This window comes from Castanea sativa, chromosome 5, assembly GCF_040712315.1.
Source record: "Castanea sativa cultivar Marrone di Chiusa Pesio chromosome 5, ASM4071231v1".
In the NCBI taxonomy this organism is placed as follows: domain Eukaryota; kingdom Viridiplantae; phylum Streptophyta; class Magnoliopsida; order Fagales; family Fagaceae; genus Castanea; species Castanea sativa.
The window spans coordinates 66,001,805-66,015,187 of record NC_134017.1 but is presented as its reverse complement, the minus strand read 5'-3'; the positions used below and the strand labels follow the sequence as shown (position 1 = coordinate 66,015,187).

The window sequence follows — 13,383 nt, the reverse complement described above, 5'->3', positions numbered from 1 at the left end:
TTGGACTCAACGAAAAAGAAAATAAAACCTCCTATGATAACAGAGAAAAAGAAAAAAACCAAAGAATTCCATGACTAATCCAAGGTAGCCAGGCCTAAATTTTAACCTCAGCTTTTATCTTTCTTAATTATTACTATTACTATATTGAAATTTCTTCTTAGGTTTGAACTGTGTTTATGCTTGATTAATTTTGATTGGTCCTTAATTTGGATCAATAAAAATTAATTACATGTCATATGATACTGGTTTAAATTTTCAGATAAGAATGTAACTAACGTTATCAGATAATTTTCAGATAATTATGATTTTTGATGTGTCCCTCAGTTGTGGTTCGGAAGATCTCTTCTTCTTTTTCCAAGGCAAATTTCAACCAAGAAATGAGCTGAAGTCTAGACATAAATTCTTACTATTAAAAGGCTCAACGAGTTTCTCAACTAAGACTCGAAATAACTGACTCAACAAATTTCTCGAGCCTCATTCAGCACAAAAATTCATTCCCATCGTGGGGAATGCAGGTTAACTTACATTGATACACCTATAAAACATGAGAAAAAGATAATGGGAAAGGAATTGGTTATTCAATTTCGACATCAAAACTGGCTTCATTTTACATTCAATTTTTACTATGGTAGTCACTATCGCATCCTCAGCCATGGCATGTTAGATAGTCGATTAATGATTCTTCTCATGCTGCCTTAAAACTCTCTGACCAAGTCTGGTAATCTCGTTTTTGCTGTTCCCCAAATAGAAGCAACATTAAGAGTTAAAAATATATATAGAATAATAATAAATAAAAATCATTTGGGTTCAGATATCCTTGCGCTAGACATACACAAGCAGAACTGGTATTAAGAGATTTACTTTCGGCAATGGAGAGAGTCATACCTTGCCTGAGACAGAAGGTGAGATTTTACCCAGTGCTCGCTCAAAATGTGTTGATTTTATGGTACAAGGAGCTGCATCTGAGGTGCTCTTAGTTGACGTCAGTTTGTCTTCAAGAGCAACCATTGCAGCTTCATTCATCTGTCAATAATAGAAATTTAGACATTTCATCTGAAACCCCATCCAGCTCCCCTACTTTCATCCTCCTCACCCCACACACACACTCACACAAACGATATCAGCTTCAACATAATATGAAAACAGATGAATTCGAGCATAAACAAACCAGTGCAGCAAGATCAGCCCCACTAAAATTTTCACAAGCTTCCATTCGACCAAGAGCACTCAAATCCACACTGGCATCTATAGGCTTCTTTCTCCCAAGAGCTTTTAAGATCAACCCACGCTCATCCGGGCTGGGCAACGGAACATAAAGAAGTTTACCAAATCTACCAGGCCGTAAGATGGCTCTGTCCATCACCCCAGGTCTGCCAAAAGAGATGCCAACTGAAAGGAATCAGTAAGGCAGTAATCATCAGAACAAATTGAAGAGGATAAACAATTAATTTTACCTATTTGTCGCGCCAATAACAAAAACACCCCGCCGCTGCTCTGCTCCATCTAGTTCTATAAGTAACTGCAATTGTAGGAAATGGGTTGATTTTATCAACATCAGAATATGAATTGGTACAGCTAAACATAATAAGTAGGAGAGCATGATTTTGCTCAGGCTATCTGATGAGATAATTTGACCTGGTTCAGTAGCCGCTCAACAACCCATCCGCCTTCTTTACCACGCTTTGTTGCCAAAGCATCCACCTACAAGTCATGGGGGCAGAAATTCAAAATCTCAAAAGAAAAGGCAAAGCAAAATTAATGACCACAAAATAACTACTTTAAAAATAAATTAAAGAATGGAAACCCTAATCAAGACACCCATTTTGAGAAGCCATGTTCTCTGGAACAAGATATTGTTATTTTGAATACAAACTACCCATTAAATACATCAGATTTTATCATGAAAGAAAACCTAGTATGATGTGAAAAAACAGTAATTATTAAACAGAAATTCCACATTCATCTCTACAGCAATCTAGCATGATTCTTATATAATGCCTGAATGTAGAACACCAATTGGCTTGCATTTGCTTCAAACATATCTTCTTTGTAAGTAAAATTAAACAAGGAAATAAAACAGATACATGAGCAAAGGGATGAAAGGAAAAATAGACCAATAAAGCCAAATTGATTAAGAAGAATACAAAGTCATTCTATTAAGCTCTGGAATTGAGAATTGATGCTGTCATTACTGTTTTGAAGTATATTCCTGCTGTAAACCTTTTGTATGACGTGACGCTATCTTGTTTTGAAAACATGAGTTACTTTTTTATAGTATCTATTGAAAGAGCACTGTAGCTATCTGGTTCGTAAAGATAGATGTAAAGCTGAAATTTCAACCTTCCTTTGAAGAGAAACTCAATGCCTTGATTGCTGAAGAAGACAGAGTGACAGTTGAAGAAACTACTCTTGAATTCCATTAGACAAGAGTTGATCCGATACAGGGCTCCTCTAGAACTCATGTTATTCTCTCTCTCATACACACAACAGAGCTGATTCATTATTCTAAATTCCACTTTTAATTTTCTAATTGCATTTCAGATTATAAGGGGATTGGCATAAATGCTCAGATAATATGAGCCTTTGTTCAAACTATGGGTGCAACAAGGTTGGGTTGGTTTTGGGGAGGACATTTACACCAACCCCCAACCATGTTGGTCTCTAAAAAAATTAAAAACTCATCGTAAATCAACATCAAACTGAAAACCCATTAAAATGTCAGGCCAGTTTAATGTGGGCTGGTCACATTGAAAGAGGTGCATGTGTGTGTGCGTAAGAGAGAGAGAGAGAGAGAGAGAGAGAGTGGCATTATTGGTTAAAGAGGTTGGCATCAGCAATAGGGTGGTGATGTGGGGAAAAGGAGTCTAAGAGATGAGAGGAAGATGTGGAGAAAAGGAGCATGGTGGTTTGGTGCTGCAATGGCAATTTGTAGTGACAGTTGAGACTTGAGAGGAGAGATGAGAATCCTGAGGCAGCCTCCAATTCCTGAACATGAAAACCCCTAAAGAAACTCGCATCCTAGGAAGCATAGGTGTGGATTCAGGTTTGGGTGCTTGTGCAGTGCAGTGACACAGAAATTTTTGAAAGCGCAGGACACGAGTGCGACAGGATACGTTTATTAATTAATTATTAAATATATTTTCATTTATTTTATTTTTTTTTATAAGCAATAAGTTTTATTGATATAAAAAAAGAACACCCTAGTACACAAGAAGTGTACAAGGGGTCTACAAATCAAATACAAAAATTGCAAGAATCTAGGAAATCAATAAAAGAAGCGAATGATTGTTTTTGCAAAGCAAACAACCAATCCAATAATGTTCTAAATAAAAAGAGCTTAAGGTCTGGAACGGATCTCTCAATATCTTCAAAACATCTACTATTTCTCTCCCTCCAAAGACACCACATTAAGCAATGAGGAATAATGGACCATATATAACCATTTCGATGACGGCCAAACTTGCCTTGCCAACACCCTAACAGCCCCAAAACAGTATGCGGCATAACCCAAGTTAAGCAGTTTTTTATATAATGTTAAATATATATCAATTTAAGAGCAATAATGGATAATAAAGTAAATATATAACTATTAAATGATAAATCTATAATAATTATAAACCTATATTTCAGCCAATATATCAATATCAAGTACAATAATCATAATAATAATAACAACAATAATAAATATCTAGAATATATTAAGACTGTTATACACGTGGAAGTGATAGCAGATGAGGTTAAAAGTCAATAGAAATAATAAAAGGCTGAAATTTCAGCTTTGCTCTTTACTGTTACTCACATGGGGCTCAGAAAACGAAGAAAAAAAATTAAAACACAAAATAGAGAAGTGGACATACAACACAGTAGACACAGTCTCCAATTCCCAAACATGAAAACCCCTAAAGAAACTCACATGTCACATCCCAAAAAAGGATCCCATTAGAGAACTTCATAAGCTCAGCCACACTTGCCTCCTTATCTCGGCAAAATCTAAATAATTTAGGAAATCAGACAACAAGAGGTGACTCCCCATACCAACAATCTTGCCAAAACTTCACCCTCGACCCATCACCAATTTCAAACAGAATATAATGAGAAAAAGAAGGCCATCCTTGACTAATATTTTTCCACAAACCAACACCATATGGACCAGAAACTGGACCGGTACACCAACCACCCCATACACATCCATATTGCACCTCTATCACTTGCCTCCAAAGTACATCCCTTTCAAGCCAAAATCTCTATAGCCACTTCCCAAGCAAAGGTTCATTAAAAAGTCTTACTTTCCTTATCCCCAAGCCACCTGAAGAAAGAGGCATACAAACAGTAGCCCATTTAACTAGGTGAAATTTAGGTTCATCCCCTAGACCACCCCATAAGAAATTCTGCTGAAGTTTCGCAATTTGGTTAGCCACAGAAGCAGGGATAGGAAATAAAGATAGGAAATAAGTAGGTAAATTTAATAGAGTGCTTGAATATTTTGTTCTTCAATATCTTCTTTACTGTTGTAATTTTTTCTCTTACACTGTTATACAACAAGAAATCACCTAAAGTAGAATGCAGCATTGTTGGTGATGGATGAGAAGATACGAGATTGAATAGGAGGTGAGGCCCAATGGCATGCTTGTCTAGAAGCGAGACAACATAGTCAATGATGACAGTGCTGCTTCTTATGGGAGGTAGGCTACAACAAAAGCCACCGTCTCACTTAAGCTTAGTCAACCACCATATCATGAGAGGAGGATAGAGGGCATCTGAATGGTTTTCATTCTTTTATCTATTTGAGGCCCATATCCCTTGATCCCTACCACATTCAACCATATTTGAAAATTTTTTTTTTTTTAATAATTCCAACATTTGAATTTTTTTGTTTTAATTCCGACAGTATTTGAATTTTTTTATATAATTCCAACAGTATTTGAAATTTGAAAAACATTTATTATTCATCAGATACAGCTTGGACTCATATGAAATGGTGTCCAATCTGAGTCCATGTCTGTGTTCAATACATATCTGACACAACCATGTGATGAGATTTTTCATGTTTGTCCTTCCTAGTAGGCATGTCAGAAGCATTCATATATATCCTACAATGCCATGTATGTTAGCAACTTAGCATTGAACATTTTTCAAGTAAAATGGGAAAACATGCAATCCTCTACCCAGATTTCTTTTAAAACCAATTTATAAACAAATTTACTGAGTAAGACCTAAGAATTGTTAAAGATCAAAAAGAGTCATGTTCTATAAGATTTCCTACCAACTTCAATTTTTTTTTTTTTTAATAAGTAAGAAAGATGTATATTCAGAAAGCCACCTCATGCCAAAAAAGCACAAGGCAGACCAAATATTACAGAAAAAGAAAAGAAAAGGCAAATATACTGATTATTGCCAACTTCAATTATTGCCAACAACGTAGCAATGTTCACTCATAAATATACTGATTAAGTCCTAAGAATTGTTAAAGATCAAAAAAAGTCATGTTCTAGAAGATTTCCTACCAAGTTCAGTAATTGCCAACAAGGTAGCTATGTTCTCTCATAAATAAGCAAGAAAAAAAGCCCCTGCCCATGAATAACCAAAAGATAATGATAGTAATCCATAAATACTACTGAAAGAGTGTAAAGGTCCCAACATTCCCAAACTTAGTGACAATAGTATAAAATTTAAAATAAACAAAGCAGCACAACTGCAATAATAGACATTTATCAAGCAAAGAGAACACAAACCTCATCAAAGAAAAGTATGCATGGTGAACATGTCCTTGCACGACTGAATAATGTCCGAACTGCCAGCTCACTTTCTCCAACATATTTATTCAAAAGTTCAGGACCCTAACCATTAAAAAACCATGAACATCCAAGTTAGGACTAGAACTCAAAAATCAGGCAAAAAACAATTAAGAGGACATTTATTTTTCTTATGTTCTCTCGTTATTGAAACAGTTATGCTTGCATGAAAGCGCGTGACCGACACTACACTACGTAGGTACCTGTGCAGGTAAATCACAACTTGACATTCACTGTACCAATGCATAGAACAACACTACAATAAAATGATCAAAAATTACACATACAGATGGAACAAAAAGGGAAAATCAAAGAGACTGACCTTGATGTGAATGAAATTGGCCCCTGCCTCATTAGCCACAGCCTTTGCAATCAGTGTTTTACCACAACCTGGAGGCCCATAGAGCAAAAATCCTGTCTCTAAGTCTACTCCAAATCCCTGAAGATGCAGATTATTTCATGACATGTAATCAGCCATTTAGACTGCTCCTACTAACCTTTCAAGAAATTTTAGGAAAAGCTTTGGATAAATAAAGAAAATGCAGCAGGACTCCAAATTTAAGTACCATCAAATAATAACTCTTCAACAATACAAAATATCTATAAACACAATTAAGGGGGCCCATGACAGTCCAAGGTTTACTGTACATGCTTAGGTAAATATAGATAGCTTATATAAGATAGCCTACTAAGAAATATAATCATTATTCCCTTATTCCCTTATGAGTTATTCTTTTATTATCTAAGACAAGGAAATGGAACACAAGAATAATAAGAGAGATTCCTTTGCAACCAGTGAAACTTAAACATATCAAAATGTATGAACATGCCAAAGAAACTATGTTGAAATGGAAACTTCCTTTATCCTAAAGTAATCCTCTGCAATCTGCATTTTTATATGTGCATGTAGTGGGTTGAAAGACCAAAATTTAGCAGCCTTCATGCAACATTCTTTTCTCCTAGGGGTCTCTCATGCTTAGGGATCTCTCTATGGCGAATCAGGTTGTATTTGCTGCTGTAATGAGGAATCTGTTGATCATCTCCTCCTCCATTGTCCTATAGCTCACTCGTTGTGGGTGCATATGCTTCAAGTCTTTGGGATCCAATGGGCCATGCCAGGTTCTGTGGAAAGTATAATGTTTTGTTGAAGCCACTAGTTGGGGAAATTTAATTCGGGCATCTAGAATATGGTTCCTAGTTGTTTGATGTGGATTGTTTGGACAGAAAGAAATCGACGCCCTTTTGAGGCTACTGAGAAATCACCGGTTCAACTATAAGCTTTATGCTAGCGAACTATTTTCGATTGGTCTAGGTGCTGGGGTTCTTCGATTTGTTCTTCTATCATAGAGTTTCTTTCTACTCTTAGAATTATCCATTGAGTTAATTTTTTCTTTGATGTTGTTCGTTGTTTTTACTTGTGTTCACCATCATGAACACCATGTATTTTCTTTCTTTGTTTTTTTTTCATCATGATTAATATTACTCTTATTACATATAAAATAAAATAAAAAAAACATGAATTGTCCATGCCCAAGGAACCTTGAATCAACATGAGAGACAAAATAGCTCTGTTGGTCTCATTATCTAAATAGAATTTCAAGCTCTATTAATTTTCATAAAAGGACATCCTTGTCATGTGAAGCTAACTTAGAAATAGGACACTTTAACTGATCCTACCCAGTCCATATCATGAACAGCCCAAATTAACCTATAAGTAATTTCTTCTGATAAGCACTCCATACATACATGCATACATATATATATCATTTACAGATACAGGTTTTTCTTTTTTCGAAGAGCCCTCATGCTCGTTTCTGTTTTAACTTCCAATGAAGTCAGTTTTCAAAGTGAAACTCACACACACACAGAGCACACAAAATGAGAAAAAAGACAATAATTCTAAATACCTCATAATCCTCTGGATATTTTATACGTCTAACTATATAACGGTCAAACTCCTTTCTTAAAAAGTCAAGCCCACCAACATCTTCCCACTTTACATTAGGAATGGTAGAGAATCCTTCTCTTTTTGACGAGGGCTGAACCATTTTAACTGCTTCCTGAAAAACACCACATAAAAGCAATTTAAAACATCATTTAAGAAAATCACGTAACAAGAACAAGATCCTTCACCATAAGCAAAACAGTCAGTACACCGATCTCGGTCACCAAAAGGTAGATTACACAAGTCAGTGGATAAAAACCACTAAACAGCAATAAAGATATCAACAGCAATGTTATGAATACTGTTTTGGTGCTCATTCGGGTTTGTTCATTGGAATGGAAAATATCAGTACCGGCCCATTTCAACGTACCGTTTCAGGATTACCGTAATATTATATATACATACATACATATATATATATATAAGAATAAAAGGTAATAATAATAAAATTTAATCTAAATATTCAAATTGTTAAGCTGCAAATACAACATTTGAAAAAAAAACAAAACAAAACCATTACGTTAGAGATGAACCTTCAAAGAAACTTCCCACTTTACTTGTAAAAGTCTCCCCCAGCCCACATGAATATCATCTATCACTAGGAGTATTGATTAGTTTTACTTTTACCACTCCTTAATAACCATGAGTCCTCTTCCTTCAATAAAAAATTTCTATTATCTTCTTTCTATTTTTCTCTCACAAACCATAGCCTCCTCTGTAACTCTCCTTTCTCATCTCTCTCTATTTTTTTTTTCTTTTTCCCTACTACAAACATCAACAAAGTAAGCATATAAGTTACTCATCTTTTCCTTATACTCCAAAATCATGTGTTGTTTTAAGTTTAAGGAGAAGAATATCCAAAACCCAATTCCGGCCAAATCTTCCACTTCAGTCAGAATTGACCGAAAAGCACTGGAACAGCCTAAAATTTTGTTCAAGGGGGAATAAGGGGGGTTATCGTTCTGGTTTGCATACCAGTACGAGACTTTCCGGCCATTCTGGCTGCCAGGACAGAACGAAATTCAGAACATCAATGCACAGTTTCATGTCCAAATATTCAACATTACCCACTTAAACTAAAGTGATGTGTGATGAAACAGAATTTGTAAAAGCAGATATAAAATCAGTATTGTCTTGACCAAAACTCATTTCCCAGGAAACATAGGCAGGTGAATAAATGAGAGTGTATTAGATATAAAAAGAAAAGGAAATAGAAAGACGATAGCACCTCAAAATCAGCCATTGTGATGGTAAGCTTTTCCATCTCCTCAGGCGACCATGGTTGCCTCCACCACTCTTCAGTATGTTCTTCATTTATAGAGTCTTTTGATAGCTCAGACTTTCTTTCATCAATAATTCTCTTCATGGCAAGGTTGCCAGCCTTGTTAGCCACGGCAGTCAAATCAGCCCCAACAAAACCAGGCGTAGACCTAGCTATTTTCAGAAGGTTGAAAGAACCTTCCAGTCTAAGATTGCGTGTAATTACAGAAAGAATCTTAACCCTTGCACTTTCATCGGGAACACCTAGGACAATCTCACGGTCAAATCGCCCAGGTCTCCTTAGTGCAGGGTCAACAGCATCAGGCCTATTGGTCGCTCCAATGACAAGCACATGGCCAGGTCTCTGATCAGAACTTTCTGAGTTTGAATTAGCATCTGCTGGTTGTACAAGTCTGTGAGATTCATCCATGCAAGTCATCAACTGTGTCACAATTCTTCGCTCCATCTCTCGTTGTAAATTTTCTCTTTTAGAAGCAATTGCATCAATTTCGTCAATAAATACAATTGATGGGGCAGTCCTGTATGCTTTAGAAAAAAGATCTCGAATATTTTCCTCCGATGCACCTGGAATATTCATTAAATGAGAAACAATTATAGGAGTTCCAATTTATTGAGGGGGAAAAATGTAGTTTCTCCATCAAACAATTGAACCCAATGCAGGAAGAGGGGGATAAAAATAAGAAATAAGGTCATATGACCAAAAACTAGGGGGGGAGAAACAAGATCTTTAAATTTGAAAACCTGCATTTAACAAGAATCAGTCCCTAAAAACCAGATTGATCCGCAATAGAGGTAGAACGCAAAAACAGGCTTTAACTTCCACAACCCACAAACTCCTTACCACCTTATGAATTGGAGGTGTGCCTCTTAGAGGGCGGGAGCACCAACCACATATCATTTTTTTATTGGATAAGGTAGGGATTCTTTTTCTAAAGAACAGTCCTTTGGACTCTTTTTTTTTTTTTTTTTTCTTTTGATAGGTAAGAAAAAGTATATTCAAAAAAATGCTAGATGCAAATTAGCACCAGCATAACAAAAGTACAAAAAGGATGGAAAAGTAAAAACATAAAAAGACATTAATTACAAAGAAAGAGAGCTAAGGAATAGAGGAAGAGAGTCACTAGATGTGAGTCCCTAAGCCCTAGCCCAATCAAATAGGGAACCAGAAAAGAGAGCCAACATTTGGTCCTCGGATCAATCCAAATCCTCAAACATCCGCCGATTGCATTCCTTCCAAATACACCACATCAAACCCAACAAAACTAAGTTCCAAATGTAAGATGAATGCTTCCCCAACCAATTCCACCAACTAAATAGAAAATTTGACACCTTACATTAGGGAACCCATGAAATCCCAAAAATCCGAAAGACAAAGCACCACAATCGATAAGCCTTTCCACAATGTAACAACAAATGATTCACTGTCTCACCACAGCAACAACAAATAATGCACCAGTCAACAAAATCAAAGCCTCTAAGCCACAAGTTATCACCCGTGAGGATCCTATCTCATGCGACTGTCCAAACAAAGAAAGAAACACGCCGGGGTACCTTAACCTTCCAAATACCTTTCCATGAAAAAACAACGGAAAAAGAGCTATGTAAGTTATGATAATATGAGCGGATAGTAATATCCCCGTTTTTTGTCAACTTCCATCTCAAACGATCACCATCAGTCTTGAAGGTAAATTGGCTGCCAAGAATCAAAAGAAATCATCCACCACATCTGCCTCCCAATCACTAGGACCTCGATTGAAACGAACATCCCAAGTTCTCCCATCCCCTGCTCCTTGACATATCAAAGATGATTCTACGGAAGCCTCTTTGTTTGCAACAAAATTGTACAAGACTGGAAAAGCCAATTGGAGAGAAAGATTTCCACACTACCTGTCTGTCCATAATTTCACTCAATCCCCCACCCCAACCTTATAATGGACATTGTTGTTAAAAACTTCCCAGCCCATCCAAATACTTCTCCATAAACCACAACCATGAGCACCCCTTCCCAACTTAGAGGTCCACCCTCCCCATTCTTCCCCAAATTTCAAAGCTACCACCCTCTTCCAAAGCCTATACTCCTCGATCCCAAAATGCCAAAGCCACTTTCCTAGCAAGGCTTTATTGAAAGTGGTCAATTTCCTAATACCCAGGCCACCATTAGCAATAGGCATACACACCTTATCCCATCCCAATAAATGAGTCTTAGGGTCTCCCCACAGGAAGTCCCTTTGGAGCTTCTCAATTTTGTTTGCCACATGTGTAGGGATGGTGAACAGAGATAAAAAAAAAATAAGTGGGAAGGCTGGATAGCGTGCTTTTAAGCAAAATACCCTATTGGTCCCTAAACTAAAAAACTAACACATCATCACTCTGTTAGACACATTAGCGGCTTAAGGACTAAAACTGATCACTTTAAAGTTGCTTGCAACTAAAAACAACCACTTCAATTTCACGACTAAAATTGCTCATTAGCAACTCCATAAGACTGACATGTCATCACTCCATAAGACACATTAGGGTATCAAAGCAATCAATTACCTTAAGTTTGATAATATGATTAAAAAACCGATTACTTTTAAGTTTTTAGCAACTAAAACCAAACCACTTTAAATTTCAGCGACTAAAATTGCACATTAGGAATGCATACCAGAGATACCAAATGACCTAAAAACTTACTAGTCATCACTCTATTAGACACATTAGTGACTAAAACCGGCCATTAGTAATGGATTACACGCAAACAATCACTTAAAATTCACGATCACTATACACATTAGAAGCTACAATTTAAACTTGCAGGTGATGAAGAGAGAGATACATACCGGAGACACCAGTGACAATCTCGGTAGCGGAAATCTTATAGAAGGGAACACCGGTCTCATTGGCAATGGCGTGAGCCAATTTGGTCTTCCCACACCCGGGTGGCCCGCGCAACAAGATCCCACCCATAGGCTTAACCCCTAACCACTGCGGCAGCTGCGGATGGTACAGAGGCACAATCACCTCCATCTTCAACTCCTCAATCACACTATCCATTCCTCCCAAATCCCTAAACCTGGGGCCATCGTTTCCGCCTCCGTCTCCGCCTTTCTTCACCACCATCTTAACCTCATCAACCCTGTATTCCTCAACTTCTTTATTGCTATCAACCTTTTTGGCCTCGCTCAGCTCCATATACGACGCTAATAGGTTCGATTTCATGACATCGAATTTCGGCGGAGTGTCTTCCGATGTGGAGACCACCGCACCGTCGTCTTCTTCATCGGAACTACTACTCGAGGAGTTCTCGTCAGACGACGTCGTTTCGAGAAGTCTCTTTCGCTTTTTCTTCTTTTTGGTGGTGGTGGTGGTGGTGTTTTGAGAAGGGAGGGATTGTAGGGTTTTGCGAACGAAGGTTGTGAAGGGTTGTCTCTTGATACGGTTGTAGTCGCGGTAGGTTGCACGGAGATGGTCGACGGTTTCATCCAGCGATGAGGAACGGTGGTTGCTGTAGCTTTCCAGCCGCCGACGGAGTAATTCTCTCTTCATAATTTTTCAATCTCCGCCGCCCCTGCGTACAGCGTAGCGTAGCCTAGCTTTTATGCACGGAAAAGTTTAAAAGAGCAGAATAATTCAATTAAAATTCTAACTTTTCAGTCAAAAAAAAAAAATTCAATTAAAATTACATTTAGGAAAAAAAAATCAACTTTGTTTAAAAAATAAAAAAAATTACTGTAGTTTATTTTAATAAAATAATGTGCTCTAACCAAAATAAACTAAGGTACATGGTGTAGGTAAAAATAATAATTTATATTTATTATAATTTAGAAATGTATTTTTTTATATTTTTCAAATAAATAAAAATGATAAACATTAAAGATAAGTTGTAACTGTTATTTCTTTTTTGAACGTAATGAGAAATTTTTTTTAATTTTTGGAGTCTTCTTGTTTAATTCAAAATGAAATTTGTTATTTAATATTTATGATTCTATTTTTTAATGAAATTACCCTTTATTAATAAAGGTATTTTTAAACTACAAAGAAGTTGTTGAGGGGAAAATTTTGATGTTTCCAAATACAATGTGGAGAAGCCAAGTCGAAACTCAACAATCGACACTTGAGATAAAGCCCAAAGGCTTTCGATGTAGTGATAAGCCCATCCATGCAAAAGATAAAGGCTTCATCCTGACAAAAAACAACAACAAAGACCAACAAACGCTAAATTAAATTGGGTTAGGTATTACAAGAAAAATAAATTCTCCAGTGGCAAGGTATAATTATACTTAAGGTCCAATAGTCAATTATTAAACAAATTTAGGAAAGTGTTCACTTCTGAGAGTCCTTGTGTGTATTGGTCAGAAGGGTCTACAGTACTTTTAGCCATCA

At 36.7% G+C, this 13,383-nt stretch overlaps 1 protein-coding gene across 1 annotated transcript; it reads right to left on the bottom strand.

The window, feature by feature from the left end:
* Positions 1 to 383: 383 nt before the first annotated feature.
* LOC142636074 (cell division control protein 48 homolog C-like) lies at positions 384 to 12,636 on the bottom strand. The gene is made up of 10 exons (XM_075810151.1): positions 11,841 to 12,636; positions 8,966 to 9,582; positions 7,700 to 7,852; positions 6,115 to 6,231; positions 5,733 to 5,837; positions 1,636 to 1,701; positions 1,455 to 1,519; positions 1,169 to 1,370; positions 886 to 1,023; positions 384 to 733 (listed from the first exon to the last, which is right to left on the bottom strand). Exons 1-10 carry the CDS (start codon positions 12,544 to 12,546, stop codon positions 686 to 688), a joined length of 2,217 nt encoding a protein of 738 aa, XP_075666266.1. The 5' UTR covers positions 12,547 to 12,636; the 3' UTR covers positions 384 to 685.
* Between the last annotated feature and the right edge of the window lie 747 nt (positions 12,637 to 13,383).

Coding starts and splice junctions, on each gene's coding strand:
- LOC142636074 (XM_075810151.1), bottom strand. CDS start 12,546: ATGAAGAGAGAATTACTCCGTCGGCGGCTGGAAAGCTACAGCAACCAC. Junction 1,371..1,454: donor GTTATTGGCGCGACAAATAG/GTAAAATTAATT, acceptor CTCTTTTGGCAG/ACCTGGGGTGATGGACAGAG. Junction 1,024..1,168: donor GGGCTGATCTTGCTGCACTG/GTTTGTTTATGC, acceptor TATTATTGACAG/ATGAATGAAGCTGCAATGGT.